Below are 16,266 nucleotides of genomic sequence, written 5' to 3' on the forward strand. Positions count from 1 at the left end.
TCTTCCTAGAAGATATTTGAAAGATAACGTTGGAACAATATGTAATATAATTGAATATTATGAGAACCACCTGGAGAAACAGTTGGCATTAATATGCCTAGATGGCAGAGAAGGCCTTTGACAACGTCTGTTGGCAATTCATGATACAGCAACTGAAGGGGATGGAATGTGGTGAATCTTTTTTAAGGGCAATACAGTCAATATATTCTCTTCAATCAGCAAAGGTGATGGTGAACTATCAGACTCGATTTCTATTCAGAAAAGTACAAGACAAGGCTGTTCTTTATCACCACGCTTATTTATTTTATGTTTGGAGATACTGAATACCCAAATAAGAGAAGGCCCAAATATTAAAAGGGCAGTGATCAAGGGCGAACAATATAAATTGAGAGCATTTGCAGATGACGTGGTCTTTATTTTGGAACAGCCACTAGACTCAATCGACTCCCTGACAAATAAAATTGAGCAGTTTGGCTATTTGGCTGGCCTGAAGATAAATTATGCAAAAATGAAGTTTTTGGCCAAAAATATAACAGACTCAATTCACTTACTCCAACAAAAATCAGGATTTTCTTATGAGAAAAAAGTGAAATATTTGGGCATATACATTTCAAATAAATGTAGCAATCTAAAGATAGACAACTGTGATAAACTTCTTAAAGAGATTTAAAAAGATTTGGAAAAATGGCAAGACTTGACTATTTCATTAATGGGAAGAATAGCCTTGATAAAAATGAATATTCTGCCAAGATTGCTGTTCTTATTTCAAGCTATACCGGTGCTTTTGACCAATGTGTTTTTTCAAGAATTGAAAAAAATGATTTCTGAATTTATTTGGTGAAAGAAAAAAACAAGAATTAAACTAAAACTGCTACAAGATTCTAAAACAAGGGCAGGCTTGGGTCTACCTGATTGGCAATTGTATTATAGAGCTTCATTCCTACTCTGGCTGAGAGCCTGGGTTTTACTGAATAACAGAAGACAGTTACTGTTAGAAGGACATGATCTTCCGTTGGGTTGGCATGTGTATTTGTGGTATAAAAGGCTAGAAGGACATTTCTATTTTAAGAATCACTGGTTTCGGAAATCTTTGTACCACACTTGGATATGGTTAAAACCCAGAATTCACCAGAAAATCCCAAGTTGGGTGTCTCCAGTGGAAGATTTACACCACCAAATCTTTTAAATCCAAATCAGATTTATAAGTATGAAGAACTGTTGAAAAAAGATAATCTTCTGAAAACAAAAGAAGAACTTGAGGATGGTATTAGAATGAGTTGGTGGACGAGAACACAAGCAGAATCCAGACATGCCAAAGATAAGGCTTCAACAGAGAACAATACTTGTTTGATAAAATCCTTTTGGGACCTCAAGAGAAATTGATTTCAAAATTATATTCACATTTATTACAGATGAAAATGCAAGATGAGACTGTAAAAGATTGTATGGTTCAGTGGGCCGTAATATTATGCTAGAGGAATGGGAGATGCTCTGGAAATCTAATATTAAATTAACCAAGTCAGTAGCTTTTAAAGAAAATTTGTATAAAATGTTCTATAGGTGGTATGTAATTCCTCAGAAACTTTCTAAAATGTACTCTAACGTGTCTAATAATTGTTAGAAATGTATGAAACATGTAGGGTCGTTTTATCATATGTGGTGGACCTGTGAGGTGGTGAAAGACTATTGGAAGATGGTGCATGAACTTTTACAAAAAATATTGGAGACACAGATTCAATTTGACATTGCCTTCCCCAGTCATCTACACTTTTACCCCCAGCAGGCTGACCTCAGAAGGATGGAAGGCTGAGTCAACCTTGAGTCAGCTACCTGAACCCAGCTCCCGCCAGGATCGAACTCAGGTCATGAGCAGAGCTTAGGACTGCAGTACTGCTGCTTTACCACTCTATAAAACTATGATCATTTTATTTCCCAACCCTTTAAAGTCTTTTAGTTTTAAGCCTTCCTACAAATCAGCTTCTAGGCCATTTGGGGAGGGTTAGAAGGCAGATATACTTGATTATACTTTTCATTGCCAGGGTCTTATTATTACTGTAAATGAATTCAAACTGAATACAAAATGGGACTCAAAAGACAAGGTGGATACCATTCTCCCCTCCTCTTTGTGTTTTTAATCTTGGCATTGTAAATGGAAGTGACCTACAAGGGAAACACAGGGTACAAATATTTTAACAAGCAAACAAAACGGGCTTCTTGGGCCTCTTTAATGCTTCCAAGCAATCAATTAATCTGCCTAAAATAAGCAGGTTTCTATTGTGAAAAATCACAATATACATGCAAGTTCTACTTACCTTTCTCTACAAATTGCTTCCACCTTTTTGCCCATTCTGTTAGCTGCTGAGCATAGGCCTTCTCTATTCTTGCACGCTCATGAATGAAATTCATAAGATCACTGCACAGTCGATGAGCGTCTTCAATGCGTTTCACGGTCCGCTTATAATTCCCAACCTAAAAGAGTAATACGTGTAGAGAAACCATCAAGGTCAAAAGCCAAACCAATACCAACATCTGTTTTTTGTTGGGGTTTTTAAAAGTAACAGCAGAATTGGTGGAGAAACCTTAAATTCAGTAAGATGCATTACACTTTTACTTATAAAAATTTAACTTGAACTTCAAGAAGTGTTCCTATCCTTACCACTTGACAAATCAAATCCTGCAATCTGGCTTTTAATACCACAGTTTCAAACATCAGAATGTCAAGAACACTCTTACATAGATGACAGATAGTCTTTTTGTTACATCATCAGACAGCAAAGGGTGGAGAAGAATTACTACTCTGGGAAATCGACTTAACAAGTGGGGACCTGCAAGAAACTTGCAGCAAGGATGCATTCCTTCCCTGTCTTTGTTTCCCCCTATTCTAACAATCTTTCAACTCTTTTTCACCCCCTTCCAATATCTATCAGCCTATCCACATTTTTTCTCCATCAATCTCCCCCTCTCCGGCTGTCAGCCTATCTCCTCATCTCTTTCACCCCCTCTGAACATCTTTCACCCTGATCTATCAACCACCCCCCATCTCTTTTGCCCCCACCTTTCTCTATACCCCTCCCCTTACCTGTCAACTTACTCTCATCTCTTTTGCACCAAACCATTCACCATTAATCTACCCCTCACCTGATCTGTCAACCTACCCCATCTCATTTGCTGCCCATCTTTCTCCATCAATTGACCCCATCCCCTGATCTGTCAACCTACCCCCCTATCCCCCTTCTATCCATTCCCTTATATTTCAACCTATTAATCTGTCGCGGTAGCTCAGGGTGGAAAGCTGTTCTATGCCCAGACTGGCTCTCCTGTAGCTGAGCTCCTAAACTCTAAGCCTCCTCCATACACATTTGTGGCCTCAGAGGTTGATAGCTGTCTGGTTTGCCCTCCCCTCTCCCTCTCTCTCTCTCTCTCACACACACACAGGCCTTGAAGGTCAACTCACGATCTCCAAGCCTCCCCACCTGTCAATGGCCTTGCAGATTGCGAGCTGCATGGCTCTCAGTCACCAAGGCTACTCTCTCACTCATACACACAGAAGCCTCAGAAGTTAAGAGCTGCATAGCTCCTGATCTCCAATCCTCCCCATCAGTGGCTTTGGACCTACAGTACTTGAAGGGGGGGGGGGAGAAATGCCTCCCCGCATTGTTTCCAATTCCCCATATCCTAACAGTTTTGGGGCGAGGAACTCATGGAGGGATCTCAAATCCTCAGCACAGCTCCAACCCCCACACCAACTATTGAGCCCAACTTAGCTGGGTCTTAAGTGACTTCTGGCCTCCTTTGCCGATGCGTCTGAACTTGGTGTGGCTACTGGTGTCCTCCACCGCTACAGCCATGTCCATTGCAGCTTCCAGCCTCATCTGCCATTGCTGGACTTGGTGTGGCTGCTAACATCTACCACTGGGCATGGTTGGAACAGTTCCTTCTGAGCTGGTAAGAACATTGTCTGCACATGCATGGACAATATTTTTTATTTTTTTTTGGGGGGGGGGATTTAAAACCTCCCCAGTGTATCTTTTTTAAAGTTTTCAGGTTTTTCTGCAAATCTAGGCAATCACCCAAGTTTGCAGAAGGGGACATTCCCAAGCATATCCCTTATTTGTGGATATCTAAATCCACAGATGGGGGGCATGCTTGGGAATTAGATATATAGATTAAAGAGAGGAAGCTCTTGGCCTAGAACCGTGTTTTAAAAGTGAACTAACCTTTAAGCAGCTTTGTGTTTTCCTTTATTTTTAATTAAAGTTGTAAATATTAGGGCTCTTTATTTATTTAGTGCATTTCTGTGCCACCTCTCTAAGGAATTCCCTGGGATTCCATGTGAAAGTCACAAACACTGATCTTCAAAGAAAAGTACGAGTATGAATGTGATTATTTCAGAACTTAAGAGGGAGGGCAAGCCTGTATTAATGATAGGCTGGGCCTTTCTGTTACAGAAAACAATCACTCGAAATCAATGGGATACACACATACAAACCCCAGGACCTTTGCATGTATAAGAGATACCGATATCTTTTTCTCCACAGTAGTGGCTTCACATGTTGCATGGGGAGAGGGAGGAGAAGAATGGAAATAGCATTTGGAAAACATCTATTTTCTAAAAAGGCCATCTGTGCAGGAGTTTCCTCTCAACCTTAGCTGAAACGTAACTATCTGTGGAGTAACTGACAGTCTGATCCGGTGAAACTCCCAAGAGAAAGGCTTAACAAGGAAAGTCTTTTTAGAGTGTTCTTGTCTTTTTAGGACACTGATTGTAAATACAGTTCAGGTAGCAGAAGTGTACAGTGTATTGTTTATTGATTATTTAGAGTGGGTTTCCCTGATGGATGTTGACAGGACTTTTGAGTGCTATCAAGGCACTCATGTTCTCTTAACCTCTGTCCATCCCGGCTACTGAAACTTCGCAAGTAGTAGATTAACAAAGCCTTGATATTTTATTATAAATTTGTCACTGGTGCCTTTAGCAGACCTTCTTTTGACTCTAAGGGCTATGTGACTGCTGCTGGATTTATCAGAAACCTTCAAATGTACGTTATTCTATTTGATGTCCTGCGAAACAGGCGTTGGTATTACAGGGTGCACATAGGATTGGTTCCTCATGGACTGGAAGAAAAAGGATGGGTGTGTTGATGATGATCTGTTAGCAATGTGGGATTTGTCTTATAGGGTTCCACAGGTTTGTTTTATCACCCACGCTTTTCAATTTTAATGCAAAGTGCCTGGGAAGAAGATATTGAAGAAGATATTGGATTTATATCCCGCCCTCCACTCCGAAGAGTCTCAGAGCGGCTCACAATCTCCTTTACTTTCCTCCCCCACAACAGACACCCTGTGAGGTAGATGAAGATATTGGATTTATATCCCGCCCTCCACTCCGAAGAGTCTCAGAGCGGCTCACAATCTCCTTTCCCTTCCTCCCCCACAACAGACACCCTGTGAGGTGGGTGGGGCTGGAGAGGGCTCTCACAGCAGCTGCCCTTTCAAGGACAACCTCTGCCAGAGCTATGGCTGACCCAAGGCCATTCCAGCAGGTGCAAGTGGAGGAGTGGGGAATCAAACCCGGTTCTCCCAGATAAGAGTCCGCACACTTAACCACTACACCAAACTGGCTGGGAGAGATCACTCGTGGTTTTGATACTCAGGGCCATCAGTACCCAATGACACCTGACAAAGAGGAAGCAGGAATGCTGGCAAGAGGGCTTGCCCTTGCTTTCACAGAGCTATAATTTGCTCTATTTCTCTCTCCCCCCCCCCCCCACATCCCTATCAAAGTGGAAGCTAGGGAGGCCTAAAGTGCTACAATAACCGTACAACTGAAGGGGGTATCCTGTTCCAGGAGGGAGTCTCTTTAATCTCAGACAGCAGCCAACAGCCATGTCACAGGCACCATTCTCTCACAATGCCCTCTGATAAGGACTGTACTTTGGACTTTGTATTGGTTTCTAGTGGGTACTTCAGATAACAAGGAAAAATGCACAAACGAATGCTATTTACATTATCTTTATATCAACAGCATATTTTTTAAAAGACTGAATATAATTCTCTCTTAGAGAGTAAGTACTACATTCATTTACATATAGACATTAATTCACATATGGGCTATTCCCTGTACTAGTTTGATGACCTGCTTGAAGAAAAGGGAAATCCCAAAATTCTTGGGTGGATCACTGCTTGAAGAGTTATTTTATATTTCTTGGTATGTTATTTAGAAGCACCATAATTTTATATCTGCTGATCGGTCATATAGTGGTTGAGGTAGTACTTTGTTTTGGCTGTGCCATTTGGTTGAAAGATAGGTACCTTAGATTGGGTTACGTATTGTAGATTAAAAAGATGGCCCCGCATCTTTTAAATCTATTTTTAACTGACCTGGCACAATTTTTGAACCCTGTCAACGGTCATCCGCCTAAACTTGCAGGCCGAGCGGTCCCCTTATTACTTTATGCCGATGACACTACCATCCTCTCTTGTACAAGAGTGGGCCTGCAAAGGTATTTGAATGCCTTTTATGACTACTGTAATTGTAATTCACTTACTATCAATTACACCAAATCTAAAGTAGTTGTCTTTTCAAACTGCTGGCGCCCACAGAGATGGTTTATTGGCAATTCAACAATCGAGCAAACAAAAATTTTTAAATACTTGGGGATCACTTTTAACCACAAGTTAAGCTGGGTTTCACATCGTAACAACACCGTCAACTTGGCTAAATGTTCAGCTGCTCAAATTAAACAGTTTTTCTTTGCAAGGGGCAACCAATTAGTTCCAGCAGCTATTAAAGTGTTCAAAGCCAAAACGCTTGCCCAAATCCTCTATGGTATCCCTATTTGGATCTCAGCTTTTACCAGGAAAGTGGAGGGCATTCAAGCCTCATTCTTTAGACAAATTCTTGGTTTGCCAAAATGTGTGTCCTACTTTGCTCTCTGCTCTGAAGTGGGTCAGTCTTTGGTGGAGACAAAAGCCTGGATTGCAGTGTTTAAATTCTGGCTCAAAATTCATTTTAGAACAGATCCCAACAGCCTTCTTGATTGTATGAAAAGAGACCCATATATTTCATCCTGGACAGCAGTGCTTCTGTCTAAACTCAATCAATTGGGGTTAGAGGTAGATGATTTTTCTACCGCTGATGAGTCATATATCTTCAGATGTATTAAACTGAGACTATGGGAATCGGAGGATACGAAATTACGGCCAACTGACCCTTATATTTGCTCTCCAGCTTCCTTAGGTCTTTATGCTTTTTGTGGCAAAATGCCCAATTATCTATCAGACCTAACCACTCCAAGTCATCGCAGGGCATTTATGTTGGCTAGACTAAACGCGTTTCCCTCCAAAGTTTTACAAGGGAGATATCAGCGAGTCCCTTTAGCCGACAGACTTTGCTCCTGTGGAGCAAATACCCCTGACTCAATCCAGCATATATTGCTTGATTGTTCTTTATACCATAACCTCCGTAAAGATTTATTTGGCAAGCTTTCTTTTTCTCCAGATTTGTCTATTCTGCCACCCTGTTATTATTTATTGAGTGATACTGAGGGGGTGGTTAGTGAGGCTGTGGCAAAATTTCTGGCTGACATCCTTAAATTTAATTCTGACCATGTTTGAATGCATCTGTAAGCTCGGTTTTATCTTGATTTTATCTCCAATGTTTAAATTTTAATATTCTGTGTATTTTTATCTGAATCTATTATGCCATTAAAGGTTTGGTATGGTATGGTATGGTATCCTCAAAGCACAGGCACTTTATAGATACCTGGGCATATAAAACTTTCTGGGCAAGTGCACTTTAATTACTCTCCTGAAAAGCTGTTTAGATTATATTTAATATTACTTATTGCATTTTAGATAGTGCTATTCTGCTAGGTTTTTAAATGCATGTCTGTTGACATTTGCTTTTATGGGTGTTGTTAACTGGGCTGAAACAACAATGATAAAAGCAGACTGATGTCATAGGTGTAAAGTGCCATAAATAAGAGTTTGTTGTTGATCTAAGCAACTCTGCAATAGCAAGACAAGCTGCATCTCTACTATTATGTCTGTGAGTGTTCTTTCTTCTTACTGCTGACTTTTAAGACATTTCTCTTGACAAGCAGGGAAATGGAGAACCGGGGTTGAAGCAGAATTCAAGTGGAGGCAAAAGATTGAGAAGCGGGGGGGGGGGGGGGGGGGACTCTTTCTCCTTCTCCTTCAAGGCTTCTAAGAGTTTCTGCCTATCTTGGTGAAATCTATAATACCTGCGTGAGGAGAATCACGCCAGTCCTTAAATGTAGAAGAAACTTGATGGCTGAATTTAATTGATTTGTTTTAAACTCCCTTCTGGGGAAAAAGTTTTGACTTTGGGAAAGTTGTTTGTAAGCATATATGGATGTGAAGGACAGCTGGCTTAAAAAGCAATTTGAAGCTTAAACTGAAGTGCTCTGAATGAATTTATATGAGCTCCAACTTGACCTTTAAATTTTAGTGGGCATCATATATTGACCTATAAAATATAATAGGATCCTTGGTTGAAAGAAGAATATTTCTGCCAATTTTTAAAGTGGATTATAATTCCTTGACATTGGATGTTATGGATATAACCTTTTATTTTTTATTTTATTTATTTATTTAATTCGATTTATATCCCGCCCTACCCCACCGAGGCGGGCTCGGTGGGGTAGGGCGGGATATAATTTTGTTCTTACCTTTTTTTTGTTCTTACCTTAATTTTGTTCTTACCTTTTTTTTTTCCTTTCTGCTCACATGGTTTGATTTTTTTTTTTAAATGGTTTGAATATTTTTGGCTTTGGATTTATTTTTTTCACCCTTCCTTTCTTGGCTTATCAAGTTTTCCTTATTTTTGTTATTTTTTGCTTTTTCCTTTGGGAGTGCCTGGTCTTATTTTTCTCTTGGATTATTTGTTTAATTTTTAATTTTTGATCTCATTCCTGGATTATAAATAGGGCATTCGGCCCTGGATTACAAATTCATACCTTGAAGCAGTTGGAAGATCCCGTAGTGACTTGGATTTCAATTGAACTGTCATTGGTAGAAGACTTGCTATGAATTGTTTTTGTCATAGTGAATTGAACTGTTTTGGCTATGTAATATTAAGCGTGTTTTGCTAAAAAGTCTTCGCTTATTATTAGTCTTACTATTGTTTTGGGTATGACAAATTGTTGATAGAAGCTAGAAGGCTGTTTTCTTTTAAAACCATTCCATAATAATGGCATTGCCTGGTGGAGTACTAGATGTACTAGATCTAGTACTAAAAGTACTAGATGGCCAGGTGACAGATAATACACAAAAGGTGGAACAACTGGAAAAAGAACAGAACATACATGAATCTAGAGTTTTGCAGTTGGAAGTAGATAGAGCTGCCTATATGTTGAGGTTTCAAAACATACCAGAAGAGAAAACTGAAGATTTGCAGAAAATATTAAGTGAAGCCTTGGCTGAAATTTTACAGGTGACTCCTCAAAGGATGAAAGAAGAGTTTGATCAAGTTAGACGAGTACCATCAAGTTATACAAGACGAAACAAACTACCCAGCGAAGTCCACTTGAAGCTTATAAGAAAGAGGACCAGAGATGACATTTTGAAGCAAGCAAGAGACAAACCTATGATGATAGCTGGAAACATGGTAAAAATTCTAAGAGAGGTACCTTGGCCAGTAAGACAAAAGAGGAGAGAATACCAAGCATTAACAGATTTCCTGAAAGGAAGAGAAATACCCTATACATGGTTAATGCCAGAAGGCCTTCTTTTCACTTACCAGGAGAACAGGTACAGGATAAATTCCATCTTCAAAGCTCAGAATTTTCTGGATAGAGTGAAGGAAAAAGAAGGCAAGGAAAAGGAGGAGGATGAAGAGGAGGAAGAAAGCTCTGGTGAAGAGAATCCAAATGAACCAAGGAGATATCCGACAAGACAGCAGACCAAGAAAGATAAAAAAGATAGTGATAAGCAAAATCCATAATGGCTTCAATAGTTACTATTAATGTGAATGGACTCAACCCTCCTGCCAAAAGGAGGAAGACTTTTAGATATTTGACAAAAATGGAAATGGGCATAATTTGTTTGCAAGAAACCCATATTTTAACTAAAGACCAACATCTTCTGAAAAATAAAAAACTTGGTAGCTTATTTACAGCAATAGATATGAACAAAAAGAAAAGGGGAGTGGCAATATACATTTAGGACAAATTCAACCCACAATTGCAGTATGCCTCTAAAGATGGAAGAATTTTATTAGTGGAAATTACAGTGGACAATAAAAAAAAATATTGGCAAATATTTATGCCCTAAATGATCAACAAGAGAAATTCTTTCAAGACTTACGTCTCAAACTATCAAATTTGGAATACGTAGAATATTGTCTAATAGGAGATTTTAATGCAGTTTCTGACAGACAAATGGACAAAAAAAACGCATAAACAGACTAGAAGTAAAAGTCTCCAATTGCCAATAAGTTTTTGGAAACTAGCAGAAGAATTGGATTTGGTTGATATATGGAGAACAAGATAGCCAGTTCTAAAGATTTCACTTACTATTCTCTTAGCCACCAAACATGGTCAAGAATCGATATGTGCTGGCTTTCTACAAATCTGATCAAAGATCTAGTTGAGACAGAAATTCAAACAAGAGTTATCTCATACCATAGTCCTGTAATTATAAAGTTCAAAGGTACACGAACGAGAAGATCATAGAGGTTAAATACCTCAATTCTGAAAGATAAAGACTTTCTTAAAGAATCTAAGGTTGAAATGGAATCCTTTTTTAAACAGAACACAACGCAAGATGTAAAGATGCAAAGTTTGGGATACTGCTAAAGCTTAATTCAGGGGCCTTGCAATTAGATATAGTATCAAGAAAAAGAAAGAAAGAACTGAAAATTTTCAAAAATTAATGTCACAAGCTGGAGAAGCTGAAAAGAATCTAAAAAAACAACCGACAAGACATGAACTCCAAAATAAGGTGAAAGAAATACAACACCAATTAAACTTGTTACTTATGGAGGAGACAGAGGTAAAATGGAGGTATGCTAGACAAAAAATTTTTGAGTATGCCAATAAGCTTGGAAAGTGGTTGACCTATAGGATGAGAAAAGAAAAGGCCAAAAGAATAATTTCAGTCCTGAAAGATGAGAATAACAAAGAGGAAGCTCAAAAACAAGAGATATGTCAAATCGTTGAACAGTTCTATAAAAAATTACATGACGAAAAGCAAGTTCACAAAACAGATCTAGAAGATTACATTAATCAAAATAATCTTAACAAATTTACAGAGGAACAGCAAAAAATCTTAAATGAACCAATAACAATAAGAGAACTTGGAGATGTAATGGCGTCCCAAAAGAGTGGCAAAGCCCTGGGTCCAGATGGACTGCCTACTGAATTCTAAAAAGCCTATGAGGAGTCTTTATTATTACCATTTAAGCGTCTCATTAAAAAGATTCAAGATGAAGGCCAAATACCAGCTTCATGGCAAGAAGCTACGATAGCCTTAATTCCAAAAGAAGATGCAGATTTGAAAGATATTAAAAATTATCGTCCTATTTCTCTATTAAATGTGGATTATAAAATTTTTGCTGCAATACTGGCACAACTTTTGAAGAAAGTTCTACAGTCTGCAAAACATCAAGATCAGGCAGGGTTCCTTCCTAGAAGATACTTGAAAGATAATGTTAGAACAGTTTGTAATATTTTGGAATATTATGAAACTCATCCAGAGAAACAACTGGCTCTAATTTGCTTGGATGCTGAGAAGGCTTTTGATAATGTCTGTTGGCAATTTACGTTACAGCAACTGAAAGGTATGGAATGTGGTGAAAATTTTTTGAGAGCAGTAGAAGCAATATACTCTTTTCAAAGAGCAAGGGTGACAGTGAATGGTGAACTAACAGATGCAATTAATATTCAAAAAAGTACAAGACAAGGCTGTCCACTGTCACCACTACTTTTTATTTTATCTCTAGAGATACTGAACAACCAAATAAGAGAAGATACAAGTATCAAGAGAGCAGTGATAAAAGGTGAACAATACAAACTGAGAGCTTTTGCAGATGACCTAGTTTTTATATTAGCACAACCGATAGATACAATACACTGTCTTATAAACAATTTGGTTACTGGGCAGGATTGAAGATCAATTACCACAAAACAAAATTTTTGACAAAGAATATGACGATGGTACAAATCCAATCTCTTTAGCAAAAATCAGGGGGGTTTTATGAGAAAAGATCAAATATCTAGGTGTACTTATTTCAAATAAGTGCAGCAATTTAAAAACTGACAATTACGATAAACTACTAAAAGAAATTTAAAAAGATTTGGAAAAACGGCATGACTTGAACTTATCCTTAATGGGAAGAATAGCCTTAACAAAGATGAATATCCTTCCAAGGCTGTTATTTTTGTATCAAACTATTCCAATATTTTTAAATAGTGGGTTTTTTCGAGAATTGAATAAGATGGTCTCCAAATATGTTTGGCAAGGCAAAAAACCTAGAATCAAACTAAAGACATTGCAAGACTCCAAATTAAGAGCAGGTATGGCCCTTGCAGACTGGCAATTGTATTACAAAGCTTCTGTGCTTTTGTGGGTAAGAGACTGGATATTATTGAATGACAAGAGACAACTGTTGTTAGAGGAATATGATCTCACTATGGGGTGGCATGCGTATCTATGGTATCAAAGACTTGAAGGACATTCCTATTTTAAGAACCATTGGTTTCGGAAATCTTTGTATCATACGTGATCATGGTTAAAAATGAGAATTTATCAAAAAATTCCAAGATGGGTCTCCCCAGTGGAAGCATTTACTCATCCAAATCTTTTAAAACCAAATCAGAGTTATAGATATGATGACTTGTTGGGAAAAGATAATCAGCTGAAAACTAGAGAGGAGTTGGAAAATATGGACATTAAAATGAACTGGTGGTTGAGAATGCAAGTTGAATCTAGGTATGCCAAAGACAAGATGACAGGTTTCAATACAGAACAATACCCATTTGATAAAATATTTCTAGGCCCACAGGAAAAGTTAATCTCTAAACTATATGCATATCTACTACAGATGAAGATGCAAGACGAAGTTGTAAAAGATTGTATGGTTCAATGGGCGAAAAATTTTGGTCACAACATTATATTAGAAGAATGGGAGAGATTGTGGAAGTTCAATGTTAAATTAACTAGGTCAGTAACTTTTAAAGAAAACTTGCATAAGATGTTTTATAGATAGTACTTGACCGTAGAAATTGTATAAGATCTATACTAATATGTCTAACAAATTTAAGAGGCTATTTAAGAGGTTGATTATTGGCTAAAGTGAAAGTTGATTAGCAGCAAGTTAATTAGGGTAGAATCTATTGGGAGGGTTTTATAATTAACGAGCTTGGGAACGAAAAATTGATTGTGGCAAATTAATTAAGGAAAGATATTTACTGGGAGGGTTTTTACAATTAATGAGCTTTTAGATTAAATTAATTAGATTTTAGCTAATGATTGAGAAGTTAGATAGGAGTTAATTAAATAGCTATACAGTAATTGGCAGATTAATTTAATTTATATAAATAGATAGATCGGCTGGAAGGAGGGGCGAGGAGAAGAGGGTAGCTCTAACGGTTCCATCGGACTAGGGAATATTAATAAGAGATGACTGGCCTAGGGATTCCAGCACTCCTGGGGAGGGGAAGATACGACGGTGGGACGAGGCAGAATTACAAGGGAAGGAGATCGAGACATAATAGTGCTCGACCCCCTTCCAGCCTTCGTCCCATCCCGACGGTGACAGGTAGTAGGGCCAGGCTGAATTACTCGCCTCCGTCACTGGTGTTATGCAATGCCAGGTCCATTAATAATAAGACCTCTGTCCTGCGGGAGTTTCTGTCCGAGCAGGACATGGACCTGGCTTGCGTGACCGAGACCTGGGTGCGTGAGGGGGAGACGGTAGCTCTCTCCCAGACCGTCCCCCCGGGATACTCGGTCTTCCACCAGTCACGGACTAGCGGGCGAGGGGGAGGGGTGGCACTCCTCATACGAGAGGCTTACTCCTTTAGGGCTCTTCCGGCTCCAGAGATTCCAGGCATAGAATGTGTTGGCCTGATGTGGGATGTTGGGGAGAGGTTGGCGATCTGGCTAGTGTACCGACCGCCTAATGCACCGGCCGGCGCCTTACCATCCCTGGTGGAGGCCACGGCGGGCTGGGCGTTGGAGCACCCAAGGCTTTTGGTCTTGGGTGACTTCAATGTCCATGCCGACGACGCGGCTTCCAGCCAGGCGACGGACCTGGTGTCATCCATGGCGACACTAGGACTCTCCCAGGTTATTACAACGCCCACTCATCAGGCGGGACACATGTTGGACCTGGTCTTTGTGGCCGGAATATCAGTGACTGATATTGCAATGGAAGCAGTGCCATGGTCAGATCACTTTGCCCTTAAGGCTCGTATGGGGGTGTCACCCAAAACCTGTTTAGGCGGAGAGCGTATTTTAGCTCACCCGCGGAGCCTGATGGACCCGGAACGGTTCCTAACGGCTCTTCGGGACACCTGGCCCACTGGCGATTCCCTGGATGATCTGGTAGAGTCCTGGAACAATGGGCTCTCCAGGGCCATCGAGGAGGTTGCACCCAAGCGCCCTCTGCGTCCCCGCTCGAAGCCGTCGCCCTGGTTTAACCAGGAGCTGCGGCAACAAAAGCGGGGACTCAGACGACTGGAGAGGCAATGGCGGCGTACTCGAGACGAAGTGACCCGAACATCTTATAGAGAGAGTTTGAAGGCCTATGAGATGGCAATCAAAGCCGCAAAGAAAGCGTTCTTTGCGGCTAAGATTGCGTCCGCAACTTCGCGCCCGGCACAATTGCTCGACATAATTAGAGGACTTACAACGCTGCCGCAAAACAGACTAAATTCTATTGAATTGGAAATAGGCTGCGAGGCTTTTGCGAATTTTTTTGTGGATAAAATCGCGTCACTCCGCCCCGACCCCCCTGCCAATTTTGAGACAGTTAGCGAAATCGAGGCCCCGAGCCTGTCTTCGGATTATACGCTGGATGGCTTCGGCCCCCTCAGCCTGGAGGAAGTTGACAGGATCCTCTTATCTGCTCGCCCAACAACTTGCAAATTGGACCCATGCCCTTCCTGGCTTATTAAATCTTGCCATGGTGATCTTAGATATCCTATACGGGATATCATAAATAGACCCCTGACGGAAGGGCACTTTCCAACGCCGCTCAAAGAGGCTGTGGTCCGTCCCCTCTTAAAGAAACCATCTTTAGATCCGGCCCAATTGGCACACTATCGGCCGGTCTCAAATTTGCCCTTTTTGGGCAAACTTATTGAGAGGGCAGTGGCGATGCAGCTACAGACTTTCCTGGAGGATGCTTCCGTCCTTGACCCATTTCAGTCCGGCTTTTGCCCGGGACATGGGATGGAGATGGTGCTGGTCGCCCTAGTAGATGACCTTCAACGGCATCTGGATCGGGGCGGCTCGGCGGTGCTGATGCTGTTAGACCTGTCAGCTGCGTTCGACACGGTCGACCATCGGCTACTGAAGGGTCGCCTCGCCAACGCGGGGATTCAGGGGTTGGCCTTACAGTGGCTTTCCTCTTTCCTGGAAGGTCGGGGACAAAGGGTCGCAGTTGGGGGGGAGCTATCCCGGAGGTGCACACTCGATTGTGGTGTGCCCCAAGGGGCGGTTCTCTCCCCGATGTTATTTAACATCTATATGCGGCCTCTTGCCCAGATTGCCTGAAGGCACGGGCTAGGGTGTCACCAGTACGCTGATGACACCCAGCTCTATCTACTGATGGACGGCCAGTCGACCTGCGCCCCGGAATATCTAGATCGGGCATTACATGCCGTGGCTGAGTGCCTCAGACTGAGCAAGCTGAAGCTTAACCCTGCGAAGACAGAGGTCCTTTGCCTGGGTCGCCGCGGCCCGGGAAGGAGAATCCCCCTACCAGCCTTTGATGGTGCACCGCTGATAGTGGCGGACAGGGTCAGGAGCTTGGGGGTGCTATTGGAGCCTTCCTTAAAGATGGAGGCTCAGATAGCAGCCGCTGCCAAGTCCGCGTTTTTTCACCTTAGGCGGGCAAGGCAGTTGGCCCCCTTCCTGGAGCGCGACGACCTAGCAACAGTGATCCATGCTACGGTCACCTCGAGGTTGGACTACTGTAATGCCCTCTACATGGGGCTGCCCCTGTCCCGAACTCGGAAATTGCAGCTGGTGCAGAATGCCGCGGCCCGGCTGTTACTGGGTCTCCCAAAGTGGGGA

General features: G+C 41.1%; 1 protein-coding gene across 2 annotated transcripts in view; it reads right to left on the reverse strand.

Annotated features, from left to right (window-relative positions):
* The window catches only part of PACSIN2 (protein kinase C and casein kinase substrate in neurons 2), a 127,699-nt gene that overhangs the window by 62,249 nt on the left and 49,184 nt on the right, over nt 1-16,266 (reverse strand). For both annotated transcript variants that reach the window (XM_060258504.1, XM_060258503.1), the window contains exon 3: nt 2,313-2,469. In XM_060258504.1, the coding sequence (XP_060114487.1) occupies nt 2,313-2,469 (157 nt within the window). The remainder of the gene's footprint in view (nt 1-2,312; nt 2,470-16,266) is intronic.

This window comes from Heteronotia binoei, chromosome 17 (assembly GCF_032191835.1).
Source record: "Heteronotia binoei isolate CCM8104 ecotype False Entrance Well chromosome 17, APGP_CSIRO_Hbin_v1, whole genome shotgun sequence".
NCBI classification, from domain to species: Eukaryota; Metazoa; Chordata; class Lepidosauria; order Squamata; family Gekkonidae; genus Heteronotia; species Heteronotia binoei.